We start from the raw sequence: 20,970 nt of genomic DNA on the forward strand, positions 1-20,970 counted from the left end.
ACCTATAGGTTTGGCATATATGTCACCTATAGGTTTCTGGCATATATGTCACTTATAGGTTTCTGGCATATATGTTGACCAATAGGTTTCTGGCATATATGTCACCTATAGGTTTCTGGCATATATGTCACCTATAGGTTTCTGGCATATATGTCACATATAGGTTTCTGGCATATATGTCACCTATAAGTTTCTGGCATATATGTCGCATATAGGTTTCTGGCATATATGTCACCTATAGGTTTCTGGCATATATGTCACCTATAGGTTTCTGGCATATATGTCACCTATAGGTTTCTGGCATATATGTCACATATAGGTTTCTGGCATATATGTCACATATAAGTTTCTGGCATATATGTCACATATAGGTTTCTGGCATATATGTCACCTATAGGTTTCTGGCATATATGTCACATATAGGTTTCTGGCATATATGTCACCTATAGGTTTCTGGCATATATGTCACCTATAGGTTTCTGGCATATATGTCACCTATAGGTTTCTGGCATATATGTCACCTATAGGTTTCTGGCATATATGTCACATATAGGTTTCTGGCATTTATGTCACCTATAAGTTTCTGGCATATATGTCGCATATAGGTTTGGCATATATGTCACCTATAAGTTTCTGGCATATATGTCGCATATAGGTTTGGCATATATGTCACCTATAGGTTTGGCATATATGTCACCTATAGGTTTCTGGCATATATGTCACTTATAGGTTTCTGGCATATATGTTGACCTATAGGTTTCTGGCATATATGTCACCTATAGGTTTCTGGCATATATGTCACATATAGGTTTCTGGCATATATGTCACCTATAGGTTTCTGGCATATATGTCACCTATAGGTTTCTGGCATATATGTCACCTATAGGTTTCTGGCATATATGGGACCTATAGGTTTCTGGCATATATGTCACCTATAGGTTTCTGGCATATATGTCACCTATAGGTTTCTGGCATATATGTCACCTATAGGTTTCTGGCATATATGTCACCTGTAGGTTTCTGGCATATATGTTACCTATAAGTTTCTGGCATATATGTCGCATATAGGTTTCTGGCATATATGTCACCTATAGGTTTCTGGCATATATGTCACCTATAGGTTTCTGGCATATATGTCACCTATAGGTTTCTGGCATATATGTCACCTATAGGTTTCTGGCATATATGTCACCTATAGGTTTCTGGCATATATGTCACATATAGGTTTCTGGCATATATGTCACATATAGGTTTCTGGCATATATGTCACATATAGGTTTTTGGCATATATGTCACCTATATGTTTCTGGCATATATGTCACATATAGGTTTCTGGCATATATGTCACATATAGGTTTCTGGCATATATGTCACCTATAGGTTTCTGGCATATATGTCACCTATAGGTTTCTGGCATATATGTCACCTATAGGTTTCTGGCATATATGTCACCTATAGGTTTCTGGCATATATGTCACCTATAGGTTTCTGGCATATATGTCACATATAGGTTTCTGGCATATATGTCACATATAGGTTTCTGGCATATATGTCACATATAGGTTTCTGGCATATATGTCACATATAGGTTTCTGGCATATATGTCACATATAGGTTTCTGGCATATATGTCACATATAGGTTTCTGGCATATATGTCACATATAGGTTTCTGGCATATATGTCACCTATAGGTTTCTGGCATATATGTCACCTATAGGTTTCTGGCATATATGTCACCTATAGGTTTCTGGCATATATGTCACCTATAAGTTTCTGGCATATATGTCGCATATAGGTTTGGCATATATGTCACCTATAAGTTTCTGGCATATATGTCGCATATAGGTTTGGCATATATGTCACCTATAGGTTTGGCATATATGTCACCTATAGGTTTCTGGCATATATGTCACTTATAGGTTTCTGGCATATATGTTGACCTATAGGTTTCTGGCATATATGTCACCTATAGGTTTCTGGCATATATGTCACATATAGGTTTCTGGCATATATGTCACCTATAGGTTTCTGGCATATATGTCACCTATAGGTTTCTGGCATATATGTCACCTATAGGTTTCTGGCATATATGGGACCTATAGGTTTCTGGCATATATGTCACCTATAGGTTTCTGGCATATATGGGACCTATAGGTTTCTGGCATATATGTCACCTATAGGTTTCTGGCATATATGTCACATATAGGTTTCTGGCATATATGTCACCTATAGGTTTCTGGCATATATGTCACCTGTAGGTTTCTGGCATATATGTCACCTATAGGTTTCTGGCATATATGTCACATATAGGTTTCTGGCATATATGTCACATATAGGTTTCTGGCATATATGTCACCTATAGGTTTCTGGCATATATGTCACCTATAGGTTTCTGGCATATATGTCGACCTATAGGTTTCTGGCATATATGTCACCTATAGGTTTCTGGCATATATGTCGACCTATAGGTTTCTGGCATAAATGTATACCTATAGGTTTCTGGCATATATGTCACCTATAGGTTTCTGGCATATATGTCTACCTATAGGTTTCTGGCATATATGTCACCTATAGGTTTCTGGTATATATGTCACATATAGGTTTCTGGCATATATGTTGACATGTAGGTTTCTGTCATATATGTGGCCTGATTGGACCAGTGGTTCAGATTTTTACTTGCCCTGCCAAAATGTTCACAGGCCCCGCACAATAAAAAATAAATAAATAAATAAAATAAATTAAAAAAAAAAAAAATATATATATATATATATATATATATATATATATATATATATATATATATATATATATATATATATATATATATATATATATATGTTAAGACTTCTTTTTCATTACTTTGCTACAAAACAAACCACATTGTCCAATGGCTTGCTAATATAATCTAGTTAAGTCTTTAACACTTTTAGGTCTTTGCACTTTTTAGCTGAATGCTAATATCTTAAATAACTAGCAAAATAGTATAATGTCCTCATCCCTAAGACAAAAAAGGTTATAAGGAATTAGTTATTAAACTATAATGTTTAAAAACGAGTTGAAAATGTCCACAGGCGCTACGGCTAACAGGCTAGCCTAATTTAGACTTCAACTGAACATTTTCAAGACAAGGGGTTAGATATTCGTCGAGCAGACATTGTTTCTGTCAGGGCGCAACAGGAAGACAATGAACAGTTATTTATGTGTACACCAAGAGCTCATTAACGTGCTCTTTTTATTTCCTCGAGGCCAAATTAATTTCCATAAATCACAGACTGCACCTAGCCTCCTGTCCTGCTGTTTAGCAGCAACCTGATTCGCCTGTTTCCTCAGCTTTTCCCATGAAACAAAACTCATGTTCACACACTCCTACACACTCTCACGGCTTCTGCACATCTACTTCTAGCGAGGTTAATTCCACATCCACCGTTAGATCAATAAGATAAATAGCCAAATAAACACAACCCCCATCACTGCAATCGCTGTTTGACAGTAAACGTGCGATTACTGAGGCGGGATTTCAGCGGATGAACCAGAAACTCACAATAACAGAGCCTCACCTTTATCTGTGGCGTTCACACACTGATCGCATAAACATCTGCCCTCATAACTGCTTTTATTGTGCTTTGAGAACATCTGCGTGTCCCGACAGCAAACGGTAACTATGAGGAAACGTTCATCCTCAATACTTTACCACTTAAGCATAGCGTTTAAAAGAAAATCCTGTCAGATTAAAGGAGATAAATCCTATCAGTATAGTAATTTAACATTTTATTTCTGTTTTCGTGATTAATCACCAATAAAATGTTTAATTATACTGACTGGATTTCTCTCCATTAATCTGACAGGATTTTCTTTTAAATGCTAGCTATGCTTAATTAATGTTGAGCACGAAAACTTTATCATAATTTCAGCTTGATCCCTTTATTAATCAGGGGTCGCCACGGCGGAATGAACTGCCAACTTATCCAGCACATGTTTTACACAGTGGATGCCCTTCCAGCTGCAACACATTACCGGGAAACATCCATACACACCCACTCACACACATACACCACGGACAATTTAGCTTAGCCAATTCACCTGTAGCGCATGTTTTTGGACTTGTGGGGGAAACCGGAGCACCCAGAGGAAACCCACTCCAACACGAGGAGAACATGCAAACTCCACACAGAAATACCAACTTACCCAGCTGGGGCTCAAACCAGCGACCTCCTTGCTGTGAGGCGATTGTGACACCCACTGCGCCACCGTGCTGCCAAATTACAATATTCATTCATTCATTTTCTTGTCGGCTTAGTTCATTTATTAATCCGGGGTCGCCACAGCGGAATGAACCGCCAACTTATCCAGCACTTTTTTTTGCAGCAAATGCCCTTCCAGCCGCAACCCATCCCTGGGAAACATCCACACACACATTCACACACTACAGACAATTTAGCCTACCCAATTCACCTGTACTGCATGTCTTTGGACTGTGGGGGAAACCGGAGCACCCGGAGGAAACCCACGCAAACGCAGGGAGAACATGCAAACTATAACACGCTCAATTTATGCTAGCTGCATGTTTAAACTAGTTATTTAAAATGAGCTGAAACAATTCTTGAGTTTTTTTTCTGGGGGGACAACTTAATTGTTTTATGTTTAATCCACTTAAATGTGTAAAAACTAACAAGTTAACTTAAATCCTTCATGTTTTCAAAAAAACAAATCGATTGTGTGGAACCAAGCATTTTATCACAGTCCATGTATAATACGTGTTCTTCATTTGTTTTAGCTGTCACCACATCTCTCCACAACGTCTCCAAACTAAACCATACCAAGCAGTTTTTTTTCCCTTTAGCCATACAGTACTGTAAAAAATGCTGGGTTTCACACAATCCCCTCATGTCATCCCAACACAAATCGATTAAGTTAACTTAATGGTATTTACAATTAAGCCAGGGATGTTCAAATTCGGTCCTGGAGGGCCGGTGTCCTGCATAGTTTAGCTCCAACTTTCTTCAACACACCTCCCTAGAAGTTTCTAGTGTGCCCAGAAAGAGTTTGACTAGCTGATTCAGGTGTGTTTGATTAGGGTTAGAGCTAAACTCTTCAGGACACCGGCCCTCCAGAACTGAGTTTGGACACCACTGTTCCCAGTTGTCCCCCAAAATTATAAAACAATTGTGATGTTTCAGATTATTTTAAATACGAAATTTGAACTAGAAACAAAAAAATATAATTTCTGTTTCTGTTTAATGGAGGGAAGGTTGTTTCAGCACATTTCTAAGCATAATAGTTTTAATAACTCATCTCTAATAACTGATTTATTTTATCTTTGCCATGATGACAGTAAATAATATTTTACTTGTTATTTTTCAAGACACTTCTATACAGCTTAAAGTGACATTTAAAGGCTTAACTAGGTTAATAAGGTGAACTAGGCAGGTTAGGGTAATTAGGCAAGTTATTGTATTATGATGGTTTGTTCTGTAGGCTATCGGACAAAAATTACCTTAAAGGGGCTAATAATTTTGTCCCAAAAATGTTCTTTAAAAAATTAAAAACTGCTTTTATTCTAGCCCAAATAAAACAAATAAGACTTTCTCCAGAAGAAAAAATATTATCAGAAATACTGTGAAAATTTCCTTGCTCTGTTAAAAATCCTTTGGGAAATATTTCAAAAAGAAAAAAAAATCAGAAGGGGGCGAATAATTCTGACTTCAACTGTAAATTTTTTGAGTGTAACATCCAGAACTGCCTGAAGGCCAGCTTTGTGTCCCGTCCTGCATGTGATGCCCAGATGGCAGACTCTTTTCAAGGACTTCAAGTGTGCTGGATATGAGCAGCAGACCTGCTGACATAAAGAGAAACACCATGACCTTCACAGAGAGCCTGATGCTCGCCACAGCCGCACACCTCAAGCATTAAAGAAACAGTTCACCCGGAAAACTGCCACCTTCCCTATCCAAAACCTGTTTGACTTCCTTTCCTCTGTAAAACACAAAAGAAGACATCTTGAAGAATGTTCGAAACCAAAAGCCATTGACTTCCATGTTTGCTTTTCAGCTATAGACGTCAATGACTACTGTTTACGAAAGCTGCTTTAGCTGAATGACGTCCTTCAATACTGATAATATTATCCAACTAAAAAGCCTTGGTAAAACTCCCAAAATTAATTTCGTTGAATGTCCCTGTTGCTGAGGTAAAGAATAATTTAAAGATCTCAAATCCTAAATAGATTTAAAAATAATACTCATGATTCTACATTTGTGGTGCTGTAGTATAAATGTCCAGGCTAATCAGAAATACATTCCACCTAGGGTTTTGCGAAACGTGAAATACATTGATCTATGTACGTTTCGTTGCATGTTTCAGAAAACAAATCCACTAGAGGGCGCTGTCTACATTTTTGCAAATCTTAAATAGGTTACTTAGGGTGAGTTTCAGATACACGTCCTTCTTGTACAGATCCACTAGAAGGCTGAGCTTCTCATATAGATCACCTAGCGAACCACTGACCTAAACCCTTCCCTGAACCCAACCAATGATGTTTTCGAAAGCAAATATAAGAGAAAGGTTCACTTCAACCACATAGTGTCACCACTGGCTTGCTTGGTTCGGGACTTGTGGAGCTGCGCATTGATGGATTTGCTCTTTAGTATTTGGACTTTCAGCAGTGAAAATGAAACCACACTGAACAGAACTAAACTGAACTCTTAAAACTGGACTCACAGTTTCAGTTTACTGGAACTTCTAAGTTAAGCTGCTTTGACACAATCTACATTGTAAAAGTGCTAGAGAAATAAAGATGAACTGAATTGAATTCAATAGTTTACTTTGATTTTGCTGTGCCTTTAACTATTTTGTGGACGTGTGTTTCGCTGGACTCGAACCTGAGCACTCTGCATGACAAGTACAGCACTGTACGGTGTTTTGTCCATTGTAAATATGCACCCTGATCTGACTTGGAAGACATCGGAGAACAAAGCTGTATTTTTGGTGCACAAAAACCTTGGATCTTAGTTTGATTACAGCAGAAACACTGAAGTCACATGCAATGTTTTGACAATGTTTTTGCTTCCTTTTCTAGACTTTGACCTTCTCGTAATGTTGCTGTCTATGGATGAGAGAGCTCCAGGATTTCATCTGAAATATCTTCATTTGTGTTCTGAAGATGAATGAAGGTCTAAGGCAGGGGTCACCAAACTTGTTCCTGGAGGGCCGGTTTCGTGCAGATTTTAGCTCCAACCCTAATCAAACACACCTGAACAAGCTAATCAAGGTCTTACTAGGTATACTTGAATCATCCATGCAGGTGTGTTGGAGGCAAGTTGGAGCTAAACCCTGCAGGGACACCGGCCCTCCAGGACCGAGATTGGTGACCCCTGGTCTAAGGGGACTGAAATGACATGAGGGTGAGTAATTAATAACAGAATTTTTATTTTTAGGTGAACTAATCCTTTAGGTAATAACCCTGGGTCTAAAATGATTCCCATTCATCCATCATTCAAGCTTATCAATAGTCATTTTCAACAAATTCCCAACACAAGCAGATACAAGCGAGTTTGTTCTTAAGCTTGGTTGAATATCCGCTTGTTAAGTGTGACGTCACGCAGAGCGGCTTCTGGGTCCAAGCGCTCTATTCAACTGAATGGGGAGACTCATGAAATGGTAATAATAAACGTTTACAAAGCGATTTAATACTTTCGAAAGTCACGATCGCAAAACATATGTCCATGCCTAATATCTGATGGCCAGAAAGTCATTCACTGTTTTATAAATTGTTAAAATGTTGGTATTTGTTATGCAGCAAGCCCAGAGATTGTTGTGTACACTATAGCCCCTTTCACACAGTAGCCCCTTTCACACATACAGACCTTTCCGGAAAATTGCCGGCAATTTTCCGGAAAGGTTGTATGTGTGAACAGGTCCTTTTTGAAAATACCGGTAAATTCGTTCTGGCTATTTTCCGGAAAGAGAAGTTGTAACATTACCGGCAATTTGCCGGAATGCTGCGCTGTGTGAATGCAGAAGGAAGATTCCCGTAATAAGCGCGTGCACGTCTAGAACGTGCTGACGTGAGACGTCTACTTTAGCCAATCACAACAGTCAGACGCATTTACGTCCGCGCGGTTTATGAGAATAAAAAACTTTAAATATTTTTCCAGACACATTTAGCTGCTAGAAGTTAGTCAGATCACGTTTATATGTTCTTCTTAATGCCAACTGTGTAAATAATCATCGATGAGATGCTTATGATAAGCCGTTGTTTGTTTACCTTCAAGCTTTGCGTGTGCCTGTGAAGTGAAACAGCCTGTGAGCGCCAGCACACGCACATAATATGAACATCTCGACATGCGAAAGTGATCCTGCGAAAGTTGTTCACAATATTGATCATCCACAGAGTTTGTAATGTAGTCAAATGTTTACAAACACAAGCGCAGCCGTTTAAAGCTCATTTCTGGTTAATGATGTCAGAATTTACCGGTATTTTGGAATGGATGTGTGAATGCTCTTTTCCGGAAAATTTCCGTAACGTCCTCGCCTGTGTGAACAGCGCTTTTTTGAACATACCGGTAAAGTCTGATACCGGTAAATATCCGGAAAATTTCCGGAACGACTTTACCGGTATGTTCAAAAAAGCGCTGTTCACACAGGCGAGGACGTTACGGAAATTTTCCGGAAAAGAGCATTCACACATCCATTCCAAAATACCGGTAAATTCTGACATCATTCACCACAAATGAGCTTTAAACGGCTGCGCTTGTGTTTGTAAACATTTGACTAAATTACAAACTCTGTGGATGATCAATATTGTGAACAACTTTCTCAAGATCACTTTCGCATGTCGAGATGTTCATAATATGTGCGTGTGCTGGCGCTCACAGGCTGTTTCACAGGCACACGAACGTAAACAAACAACGGCTTATCACAAGCATCTCATCGATGATTATTTACACAGTTGGCATTAAGAAGAACATATAAACGTGATCTGACTAACTTCTAGCAGCTGAATGTGTCTGGAAAAATATTCTAAGGCTTTTATCCTCACAAACCGCGCGGACGTAAATGCGCCTGACTGTTGTGATTGGCTAAAGCAGACGTCTCACGTCAGCACGTTCTAGACGTGCACGCGCTTATTACGGCAATCTTCCTTCTGCATTCACACAGCGCAGCATTCCGGCAAATTGCCGGTAATGTTACAACTTCTCTTTCCGGAAAATAGCCAGAACGAATTTACCGGTATTTTCAAAAAGGACCTGTTCACACATACAACCTTTCCGGAAAATTGCCGGCAATTTTCCGGAAAGGTCTGTATGTGTGAAAGGGGCTTATGACTTTATGTAAAATTAACTTTAATGTGTGATAGGAATAAAACGCGATCATAAACGAATGATTTCTCCACTCAAATGAATGGCGGCTTGGACCCGGAAACAGTATACATACGTAAATTGTGAATTGAAAGCATTTTGAAATAAGCAGTGCTGTGCACAAGGCTGCTAATTTGCATACAACATGCCCAAACTACTGTAACTCCAAATAAGGGCTTCCTGCAAAACACTTCCTTTGAGCTTTTCATCACTTTCATCAAACACACGATGGCTACGCCAATTGTGCCACTTACTAAATCAGCTCAAACACAATACACACAGACTAACAGACCCCGATTAAACACTCACTGTTGTCTTTAAGTGCTAGTTTACAGCTAGTTAGCTGAGTCTAAAGCTGCTTTGACACATTTGTACTTTATAAAATTTACCTAAAAAAAGGTAACTGACTGAAATGCACACACTGTTTTTGCACACAAGCGTTCTGATCGTCGTTCTGGTGCGACACACACCCAAGGCCTGAAAGGACTTCCTTATTTTCTCAGAAGCTCCTGTTATCAGCGTCCCGCACGCAGAGGGAGAGGTTTATGACTCTAACAGAGTCACATCTCAAAGACAATGGAGGAAGATCCCCCGCTTTGCCCTTCTCTGACCCCTTCAGCCCACCTTCACCACCGTTTACTCCCATTACAGTCTAATCTATTATTTAAACAGCATTAGCACAAGCTGCGGAAATAGGGGACCAGAAACAAAGCCGGTCTTCATTTCAATCTCTCCATCCATCCATCCATCCATCTATCTATCTATCTATCTATCTATGTATCTATCCATCTATCTATCTATAGTGTTTAATCGGGGTCTGTTAGTCTGTGTGTATTGTGTTTGAGCTGATTTAGTAAGTGGCACAAGTGGCGTAGCCATCGTGTGTTTGATGATAGTGATGAAAAGCTCAAAGGAAGTGTTTTGCAGGAAGCCCTTATTTGGAGTTACAGTAGTTTGGGCATGTTGTATGCAAATTAGCAGCCTTGTGCACAGCACTGCTTATTTTAAAATGCTTTCAATTCACCTCCATTCAACCAAGCTTAAGAACAAACTCACTTGTGTCTGCAAACTTGTCTCTGTTGGGAATTTAGTAACAATGTCTGTTGATACGCTTGAATCAGTGGATGAATGGGAATCATTTTAGACCCAGTGTTATTACCTAAAGGATTAGTTCACCTAAAAATTATATTCTGTTATTGATCACTTAGGGTAATCACATGTCATTTCAGTCCCCTGAGACCTTCTTTTATCTTCAGAACCCAAACTAAGATATTTTAAATGAAATCCCGGAGCTCTCTCATCCATAGACAGCAACATTCTGAGACGTTTAAAGTCCAGAAAAGAAAGCAAATACGTTATCAAAACATTCCCTGTGACTTCAGTGTTTCTACTGGAATCAAAGGAAACTTCATAATAATAATAATAATAATAATAATAATAATAATAATAATAATAATAATATATTATTATTATTATTATTATATAATTATATATATATATATGAAGTCAGAATTATTAGCCCCTGACTTATTACCCCGCTTATTTATTTTTTTCCCCCAATTTCTCTTTAACGAAAAGATTTTTTTCAACACATTTCTAAACACAATAGTTTTAATATCTCATTTCTAATAACTGATTTATTTTATCTTTGTCATGATGACTGTAAATAATATTTGACTAGATATTTTTCTAGACACTTCTATACAGCTTAAAGTGACATTTAAAGGCTTAAATAGTTTAATTAGGTTAACTAGGCAAGTTTTGTATAATGATGGTTTGTTCTGTAGTCTATCGAAAAAAAATATAGCTTAAAGTTAAAATAAATCAGCTATTAGAAATGAGTTATTAAAACTATTATGTTTAGAAATGTGTTCCTTCAATTGAACTGAAAATGGGGAAAAATATACAGCAGGGCTAATAATTCTGACTTCAACCTTATATATATGCATATGTGATGAACACAAAGACTCGGTGTAGAGAAATGCTGAAGCTGCCATAGCCAAACAGGAAGACCTTTAAATAAGATATTTTGTTTTCCACCTAACGTCTGAACTTACATGGTTTCCATTCAACTCCGTGAACTGCATCATGGTCTCGCATTTACTGCAACAACACTTTCTGCTGTGAGTGAAGCTTTCTCACGGCTTCACATCGCACTAAAGCAAACATATAGACATGAACATGTTCTTAACAACACATCGCTTAATGAAATCTCTTCTATCATATGACACCTCTCCATCCAGCCATCTTATAATATTCAGATTCAGAAATTACCAAAAGATATTGTCATCATCACGTTTTAAAAAAAGTAGATATTTTGAAGAATGTACTGCTTGCTGTTTTACATTATAATAAGTGCAGGTGAATAGAGTAAAAAAATTACAGTAGGTTATTCATCCATTCATTTTCTTTTCGGCTTAGTCCCTTTACTTATCAGGGGTCGCCACAGCGGAATAAACCACCAACTTAGCATTTGTTTTATGCAGTGGATGCCATTCCAGCTGCAACCCATCACTGGGAAACATCCATACATACTCATTTACACATATGCACTACGACTAATTCAGTTTTATTCAATTCACCTGTACCGCGTTGGACTTTTGGAGGAAACCGGAACACCCTCAGGAAACCCACACCAACATGGGGAGAATATGCAAACTCCACAAAGAAATGCCATCTGACTCAGCCGAGGCTCAAATCAGCAACTTCCTTGTTGTGAGGCGATCGTATTACCCACTGCGCCACCGGGACGCCCCATTACAGTAATAATTATATTTCTTGCATTTAAAAAATCTGAACATGATAGGAAGTCAGGTTAAAAAGTTTTCTTTCACTGATTCATTGATTGCCGTGTTAGTGAAACAGGGATTTTGGGGATCTTTTCAATCACTTCATATTTTGGAGAATGAAGTCACATGCATTGCTCAGGTGTGAGTTTTTCACGGACTTTAACAGAGTGTAAAAAGTACAACATTGGGTTCTATATTTCTATATTGGGTTCAGGTCAGGTGATTGGCCAGGCCATTCTACAGCTTGATTTTCTTTCTCTGAAAGCATTTGAGAGTTTCCTTGACTGTGTTCTGAATGGTTGGTTCTGTGAGTTGTTCTGTAAAGGAAGATGTCATTTATTTGGTTCTTAGATTTTTGTTCTGTATTAAAAAATTACAAATACTACAAATGTACAAACTCTGTCATTGTCCTTGTCCTTAGCCCAACTGAACCTACAGCTTTAATAGTTTCTGTATGCTAATGTTATTTAGAAAAAACAAAAACTTCAGAAATAGCAAGTTTATGTTGTTATCATTCACATAAATTGATTAAAAAACTTGAAATATAAATACATTCTACACATAAATACTACAAATATATAATACAAATAAATGTACAGTTGTCCGCATGATTCTGTCAGTCCAGTCACATTTGCATTAAATTCAGTGGTGGAAAGAGTACTGAAAAATCATACTCAAGTAAAAGTACCATTAATTGCACAAAAATGTAGTGCAAGTAGAGTAAAAGTATCTGTTGTAAATATTACTCAAAGAATAAGTAAAAAGTAGGCATTTTAAAAGTACTCAAGAGTAGTGAGTAGTATTACGCCATAAAAAGTCGTTTTGCATTTACATGCAGTTTGTACAGTGATGTGTAAACGTAACATTCTGTAGTGCATTTAGTAATCTTCCTATATTCGTTTGTTCCTTCCAAATTTCTTCCATTGTTTGTTTGTTATGTCCATCCTTCATTCTTTAATTTGTTTGTTCCTCCATTCATTTGGTCCTTCCTTCGTTCCTCCCTTTATTTGTTCGCTCATTTATATTTTTGTTCCTCCCTTCATTAGGTCCTTTGATCATTCGTTCGTTCCTTTCTTAGTTTGTTCAGTTCTTCCTTGAATCCTTACTTCATTCATTTGGTCTTTTGTTCGATAAATTGTTTGTTTTTATTTTTGTTCCTTTCTTCATTAGGACCCTTGTTCTTTCCTTCCTTCATTCATTTGTTCATTCCTTCCTTCATTCCTTTGGTCCTTCCTTCAATCCTCCCTTCATTTGTTCGCTCATTCATTTGTTCTTTCATTCATAATTTTGTTCCTTCCCTCATTAGGTCCTTTGTTCGTTCCTTCCTTCCTTAGTTTGTTCAGTCCTTCCTTGAATCCTTCCTTCATTCATTTGGTCCGTCCTTCATTAGTTCAGTCCTTCCTTCGTTGATTTCAGTCATCATACAGTCAACATCTTTTTTTTTTTTTTTACAGTCGACATCTATTTTCTCATCAGTGACATCCAGTAAATTAAAAGACTGTGTGTCAATGTGTGTAAATATTTTGAACATCTTCTTGGACATTTTTAATGCTTCTAAATGGTTTGCTGCATTCTGCATTGTTCAGTATCATGTGATTTACTTTCCATGAGTGATTTGATTAGACAGGAATCACAGGACTGATGTTTCTACTTTAGCCAATCACCAAAGACAAGAAAGAAAGAAAGTTGTGACTGCAGGTTGAAGGAAAGTAGTGAGTAAAAGTACCGATACTGCACTAAAAATGTACTCAAGGGAAAGTAAAAGTACACATTTTTAAAACTACTTAGTATAATTTCTGAGAAAAACTACTCAATTACAGTAATTTTAATATTTGTAATTAGTTACTTCACTGATTAAATTTTATCTAAAATGTGTGCAATACACCTTTAATGCTATGCAAGTGACATCATTTGATGGAGAAGGATTGAATTGAGTTGTATGATTTTATCTTTGTTTATGAGTTTTTGGTCACACTTTATATTGATGGTCTGTTTGTTGAATTTAAGTTACATTGCATCTACATGCCAACTAATTCTCATTAGATTATAAGTAGACTGTTAGGTTGGGGTTAAGTTGTGTAAGTTGACATGTATTTGCAAAGTTTCTGTTGAAGGAGCAGTGTCAACAGATATTAAGCAGACAGTCTACTAATACTCGAATGGACCATCAAAATAAAGTGTTACCCATTTTTTAAGGGACGAAAGCTTAAGTCAGGCCCTGTCACATTTTTTATAAGTGAAAGCGTGTGTTTCTGGTAGAATGCCCCACATAATATTTTCAGCCTTGACTGTACGTGGAAAAAAAGCCAAAGTTGTTGTGCATTGTGGCATGATAGATCACTGAGAACAATAAGTCAAGGAGAACTTTGCATGATGGGCAAAAAAAAAGAAAGATAAACCAAACTTCTGTCAATGGCGAAAACCAAACCCGCCCCATAATTCTGCCCACCTCAACGTAAAAATCCACCCAGAGATGATGCAATGTGTGTGCGTTGTGCTGAAGACTGTATTGAGGAGATACACTATCAGCTCATTACAGACACAACTCAAAGACGGCGTTTGATCACTTCAACTATGACGAAAATTAAAAACCGTGGCTTTATTATAGTGGATGTGTAGTAGGAGTGTTTATTTTTTATTTTTTTGGTTTGTGCACTGATAATTATAGTTTTACTACACATACCATGATTAAACTATGGTTAGTGTTCCTAACCAATGTGCATTTGTGATCATCTTATGGTTAAACTACAATTTCGATTATCTGTTTATTAAAATCATGGTTATTTTTCATATGTGTGTATATATATATATAGTGCTGTTTCTACCAAATGGTCGGTCAAATACAGACTGTTAGTTTAATATTTCAAATACTATTTCATTAACAATTGGGTTCGTCCATATTTGACCCAAATAAGCTTAAAACAACTCAGCATTTTAGTGAATGCTAAATTTCAATTATGGTTTACAATAATAGTATTGCATTAGGACAGAAAGGGGGCAGCACGGTGGCTCAGTGGTTAACACTGTCACCTCACAGCAAGAAGGTCGCTGGTTCAATTCCTGGCTGGGCCAGTTGGCATTTCTGTGTGGAGTTTGCATGTTCTCCCCGTGTTGGCGTGGGTTTACTCCGTGTGCTCAGGTTTCCCCCACAGTCCAAACACATGTGCTATAGGTGAATTGAATAAGCTAAATTGGCCGTAGTGTATGAGTGTGAATGAGTGTGTATGGATGTTTCCCAGTACTGGGTTGCAGCTGGAAGGGTATCCGCTGAGTAAAACATATGCTGGATAAGTTGGCGGTTCATTATGCTGTGGCGACCCCTAAATTAATAAAGGGACTGAGCTGAAGAAAACGAATGTCATACGTGGTCTCTAATAACGGATTTATTTTATCTTTACCATGATGTCTGTAAATAATATTTTACTATATATATATATATATATATATATATATATATATATATATATATATATATATATATATATATATATATATATATATATATATATATATATATATATATTCATCATTAAATATTGACCATTGATTAAACAAATGTTTATAAGCATTTCTAAAGTCAAACATCGGATTTGTGTTGTCTAAATCTGTTATTTTATACCAAAAAAGCAATTCTAAATAACCTTTTTTATTTTGAAAGAAATATGTCATCAGTAATTTTCAAAAAAAAAATGACGATTTACTAAAACACGATTTTCAATCACAACAAATTAAAACATTAACTCTGACTAACCCATTAACAGTTTTAAAACATAAATGACAATAATTTTAAGGTTCTCAACCAATTGATAAAACAAATATATAAATCCAGCAAATCCTGCAGAGAATGTTCGAGATGTTGCTTCAATCTTTTTCCATATCAGAAGCCTATATTGTTCTGTTCCTCCACGACTATAGAGGGCTCTGCTGAGTTCATCTAAACCCCTACAGTGACGAAAACAGACCCGCTCAGCAGCGTGCCGAATACTCGATCTGGGACATTTGAAGGTAATTCACTGTTTACACAACTCAAATCTTCATTGCATTATTTTAACAGCTCAATATCTAACCCGTTTTTTTTTCGTAAACTAAGGTAAAATTGGTTTTATACTCGCGCATTCGTTTGTTTTTGAACAGACGGACAACTTGCGACACGGTGCCTATATTGTACTTTGGATATTGGCTTTGAAATCGCATGTAAATATGACTTCAGAAGTACATTAGCACTGTTTAATTGATTGTGATCAGTGCACTGTAATAGTCGTTGTCTGCTAATGATTTCACTATTGATTCTGAAATGTTCGTTCAGTGACGACATCATGTGACATGCTTGTTAACTTATATGGTTTACCATGGTACGATATAGGTGTGACTTTAAACATTAGCACTATTTATTTGACTGAGCAATGCTGTACTTGGATGGTTATCGGCTGCTGACATGATTGTTTTATTTAAGTGATTATTTACTTGTATGAAATTATATATTATTAAGGAGAAAGTCTGAATATAAAACCAAGCCACTGCAAAGACGATGTTGATTCTGTAAACTGGTGTTTGTTAAATAAATTAAGGATCATTTAGGTTGTGACACGTTATTTTGACAAAATCTGAAGCCAGATGATTAAACTACTTTATTTTCTTCATGAAATAAATAAATATACTATAGTAATTTTAATTTATTGAGGTAAAGTTGGCTTAATATTCGCAATAATGTTGTTTACCATGGTACTTTGAATATTTAGTCTGAACTCGCATGTGAGTATGACTCTAAAACAACGCTAGCACTATTTATTTGACCATAAACAATGTTCTACTTTAGCTGCCAACATGATTTTCCTATTTAAGTTAGAATTTACTTCATTTAAAACAGTATTAGCACTACTTAATTTACTCAATTACTTGTCTGATTTTATATATTATTAAGGAGAAAGTCTGAATATAAAACCAACTTAACCTCAAGCACTGGAAAGACGATGCTGATTCTGTAACCGGAAGTGCACTGGTGTTTGTGAAATAAATTGAGGTTGATTTAGGTTGTGACCTTACCTTAACAAAATCTGAAGCCACATGATTAAACTACTTCATTTCCTTCATGAAATAAATATAAAATACTATAGTAATGTATTGAGGTAAAGTTGGCTTAATATTCGCACATTCGTTCAGTGACAACATGTGACATGCTCACTATGTTGTTTACCATGGTACTTTGAATATTAAGCCTGAACTTACATATGAGTATGACTCTAAAACAACACTAGCACTATTTATTTGAACGTACACAATGTTGTACTTTGATAATCATTGGCTGCTAACGATTTTCCTATTTAAGTTAGAATTTACTTCATTTAAAACAGCATTAGCACTATTTAATTAACTTAACAATGTAGTACTTTAATAGTCGATAGCTGCTGATATGATTTTCCTATTTGAGTTAGAATTTACTTGTCTGAAATGATATATTATTAAGGAGAAAGTTTGAATATAAAACCAACTTGACCTCAGTCACTGGAAAGACGATGCTGATTCTGTAATCGGAAGTGCAGTGGTGTTTGTGAGATAAATTAAGGTTAGATTAGATGATTAAACGACTTTATTTCCTTCTTAAACAAATACTATAGTAATTTATTGAGGTAAACTGGTTTTATATTTGCGTATACATTCAGTGACAACTTGTGACATGCTCACTATATTGTTTACCATGGTATTTTGAATATTCAGTCTGCAATAGCATGCAAATATGACTTCAAAACAACACTAGCATTATTTAATTGACAATGAACAAAGTAATAGTTTGATGGTCATTAGCTGCTAATATCATTTTCTTATATAAGTTAGTATTTCCTTAAATGAAATGATATATTATTATTAAGGAGAAAGTCTGAATATAAAACCAAATTTGCCTCTTTACTGCAAAGAAGATGTTGACTCTGTGACTGGAAGTGCAGTGGTGTTTATTGAATAAATTAAAGTTAATTTGACAAAATCTGAAGTCAGTTGATTAAAAGACTTCATTTCCATCTTGAAAAAAAAATTATCATAGCAATTTGAGGTAAAGTTGGTTTTATATTCGCACATTAGTTCAGTGACAATCTAAATTTGAATTCTCAATTTGAATTGTAATTCAATAAATCTCAATTTTTATATGAATTTGAATTTCTTCATTTGAATTTTATGAATATTAAATATCTGAAATTAAAGACAGCGGAATTTTTCAAGGCTTAATTTTTATATAGACGTATTTTCAAACTTCAGATTTTTTTGGTGTTCTGAATTCCTATCTCCTCAAAACTATTTTAAAGGCATATAAAAATTTAGATTTATTAAATTATAATTGAAATTGACAATTCAAATTCAGATTGTGTTGGCATATTATTAGCTCCATAGTACAATGGACTTGTTCTTGAGCCTTACTGTGCACTACAATGACGATGATTGAAAGCTGCGCCAGAGATACCTTTACACGACATATAAAACTTGTCAGTGAACTATGAGGGGAAAAAATTTCATAAATTAAATAATCGTTCATTAATTGTAATCGAGTTAAAATGTTCAGTTAAGCAGGGTTTTGATTTTAGGTCAAATCGCCTAGCCCTAAGAAAAGGGTAGTGTTACCAAAAATGACTCATGGAGCCAAATTAAGACACAAAATCACACCAGAGTGAATGGAAACATCCCCAACCGCACATAAGGATGAACTGTGTTACTTTGACAGCCATTAGCTGCTAATGTGATTTCCTGATTTAGGATTAGCAAAGAATACCTTCATGAAATGATATTAAGTCAAAAATATGCGAATAAAAAAAACGTCCTCAATTCTGAAGTCATGCTATTGTAGAGACATTTCTAATGTGCGAACATAAAACAAAATGTACCTCACTTTCTCATTAACAGCCTCAGAATGGTGTTGGGGCGGATATTTCACGCGTTAATAAACAACGCTCAGGTGGTGGAAAAACTGGCGGAGTCTCGACCCATCCGACGTGCAGCTCAGATCACGGCCTTCGCCATCACTAAAGCGCAGATCGCCGGCAGAGAGGCCTCCACAAAGCTGCTCCGCTCCGAAACTCTCCAGCAGATCCGCAAGGAGAGCGCACAGATGCCGGGAGACGTGCAGGAGTTGCGCCGCAGGGCCACCAGACTACGGGACACCTTCGTGAAGGAGGTCCGAGAGGGAGTGAGGGACGCAAACCGGCAGATTAAAGACAGAAAGTGACGGATGAAGTGCAATATGAGGACAGTGCCATTAAAGACTCCATGGAGAATGATCGATTTAAATGAGTGACACTGAAAACATGACGTTGATTCTGTGAATGAAAGTGCAATGATGTTTGAATGAAATAAAGTTGATCAAGGTTATGCCACAAAATTTTGACAGAATCATTTTAAGCCAGATAATTAAATGACATTTCCTCCTTGAAAACATACTATAGTGCTTTTGAACCAGGGTAGAGCATTGTATTATATTTACAAGACTGTGTTAATGAATGTTATAGTGCACTGTAGTATTACCTATGTGAACTGATTATCTGTAATACTGTAGTACTTTAGTTTTTACTTCAGTAAACTGGTGGTTTTTACTGTAGTTTAATTGTAGAAAACTGTAGAGTATTGGGTTGTTTAGCCTATATTACTAATTATATTACACTCAAAAATAAAAGGACAGGAGCTGTCACTCTGGCAGTACCTTTTCAAAAGGTACATATTTGTAGCTGAAGGGTCCATAATGGTACCTCTCAAAGGTACTTTTTAGGTACATTTGAGCACTAATATGCATCTTTAAGGTACCATTGTGAACCCTTTGGGTACAAATATGTACCGTTTAAAAAGATACTGCCCCAGTGACATCACAACTCCGTATACCTAATGTTTTAAAAAAAGGTCCGCTTCACTGATTTGATGTAATTGGCCAATCAGCCTAACAGTAGTGCTGATACTCTTATAAAAACAAGCACTGGAATTGTCACTGCTCTTTGCCATATTTCATCTACACAGATTAAGTAACATAAAACAATTAAGTTACCCTAAAAAAAACCTCAAGAATTTTGTTGATTCAGCTCATTTTAAATAAGTAGTTTGACCAAACAGTAAACATGATTATTGCAAGGTAAAAAATAAATGATAAAAATTCAAGTCAACAAATATTTTTTTAAGTTAATTAGGTTTCAGCTTGTTTATTGTTTAAAATGGTTTCACCTATGATGCAAATCATCTTCTGTAAGCTGTCTGGAGAGAACTGTGTGCATGTATAGTGTGTCCACAGTCATATTGCGGTGATATAAACCCAACAAGTTTCTTTTTAAAAATTTCCTGATGTTAAAATAGGACCCAAATCCCAGTGATTTTGAGACCCACCGCAACGTGACGTGGGAGTGCGTTTTCCCCACCCACCAAATTGATTGACAGGTGTCATGTCCCCATAATAACAAGTATACACGTTTAAAGAACTGTTTTTGCAAAGAAAATGGTAGTGAACATGCTACATCTCTCTCTGATCAGCAGCATCTCAATAATAAGTTTTCTAAGTTTAAGACATTTTTAAAACAGAGCATGTTTGTAATAAAGACAGTAAAATTGCTGTAATTTTTAACTGCTGTAATCACCACGGCTGCATGGTGTCAGTAAACGTGCATATGTGTTTGTACCGGGAAATGGCATTTGTGTGGGACTCATCATTTCAGAAAGGCTTGAATAGACTCCACCACAAATACATTAAATACTTGGTATTTTTGACTAGTGACCTTATTTCAGCTTCATCTGTGTCTATCACTGACTGCTGTTTATCTGTTGATCGCATAAGAAACAGTGGGCGGGGTTAAGCAGCTCATTTGCA

The 20,970-nt window shown here is 36.4% G+C and overlaps 1 protein-coding gene across 1 annotated transcript; it reads left to right on the plus strand.

Moving 5' to 3' along the window:
* Positions 1-16,087: 16,087 nt before the first annotated feature.
* On the plus strand, positions 16,088-20,881 carry ncbp2as2 (NCBP2 antisense 2 (head to head)). Its single transcript, NM_001446991.1, has 2 exons — positions 16,088-16,148; positions 19,032-20,881. Exon 2 carries the CDS (start codon positions 19,039-19,041, stop codon positions 19,351-19,353), a length of 315 nt encoding a protein of 104 aa, NP_001433920.1. The 5' UTR covers positions 16,088-16,148; positions 19,032-19,038; the 3' UTR covers positions 19,354-20,881.
* The last annotated feature ends 89 nt before the right edge of the window (positions 20,882-20,970 follow it).

The sequence above is a fragment of the Danio rerio genome, chromosome 2, assembly GCF_052040795.2.
Source record: "Danio rerio strain M-AB ecotype USA chromosome 2, GRCz13ab, whole genome shotgun sequence".
Lineage (NCBI taxonomy): Eukaryota > Metazoa > Chordata > Actinopteri > Cypriniformes > Danionidae > Danio > Danio rerio.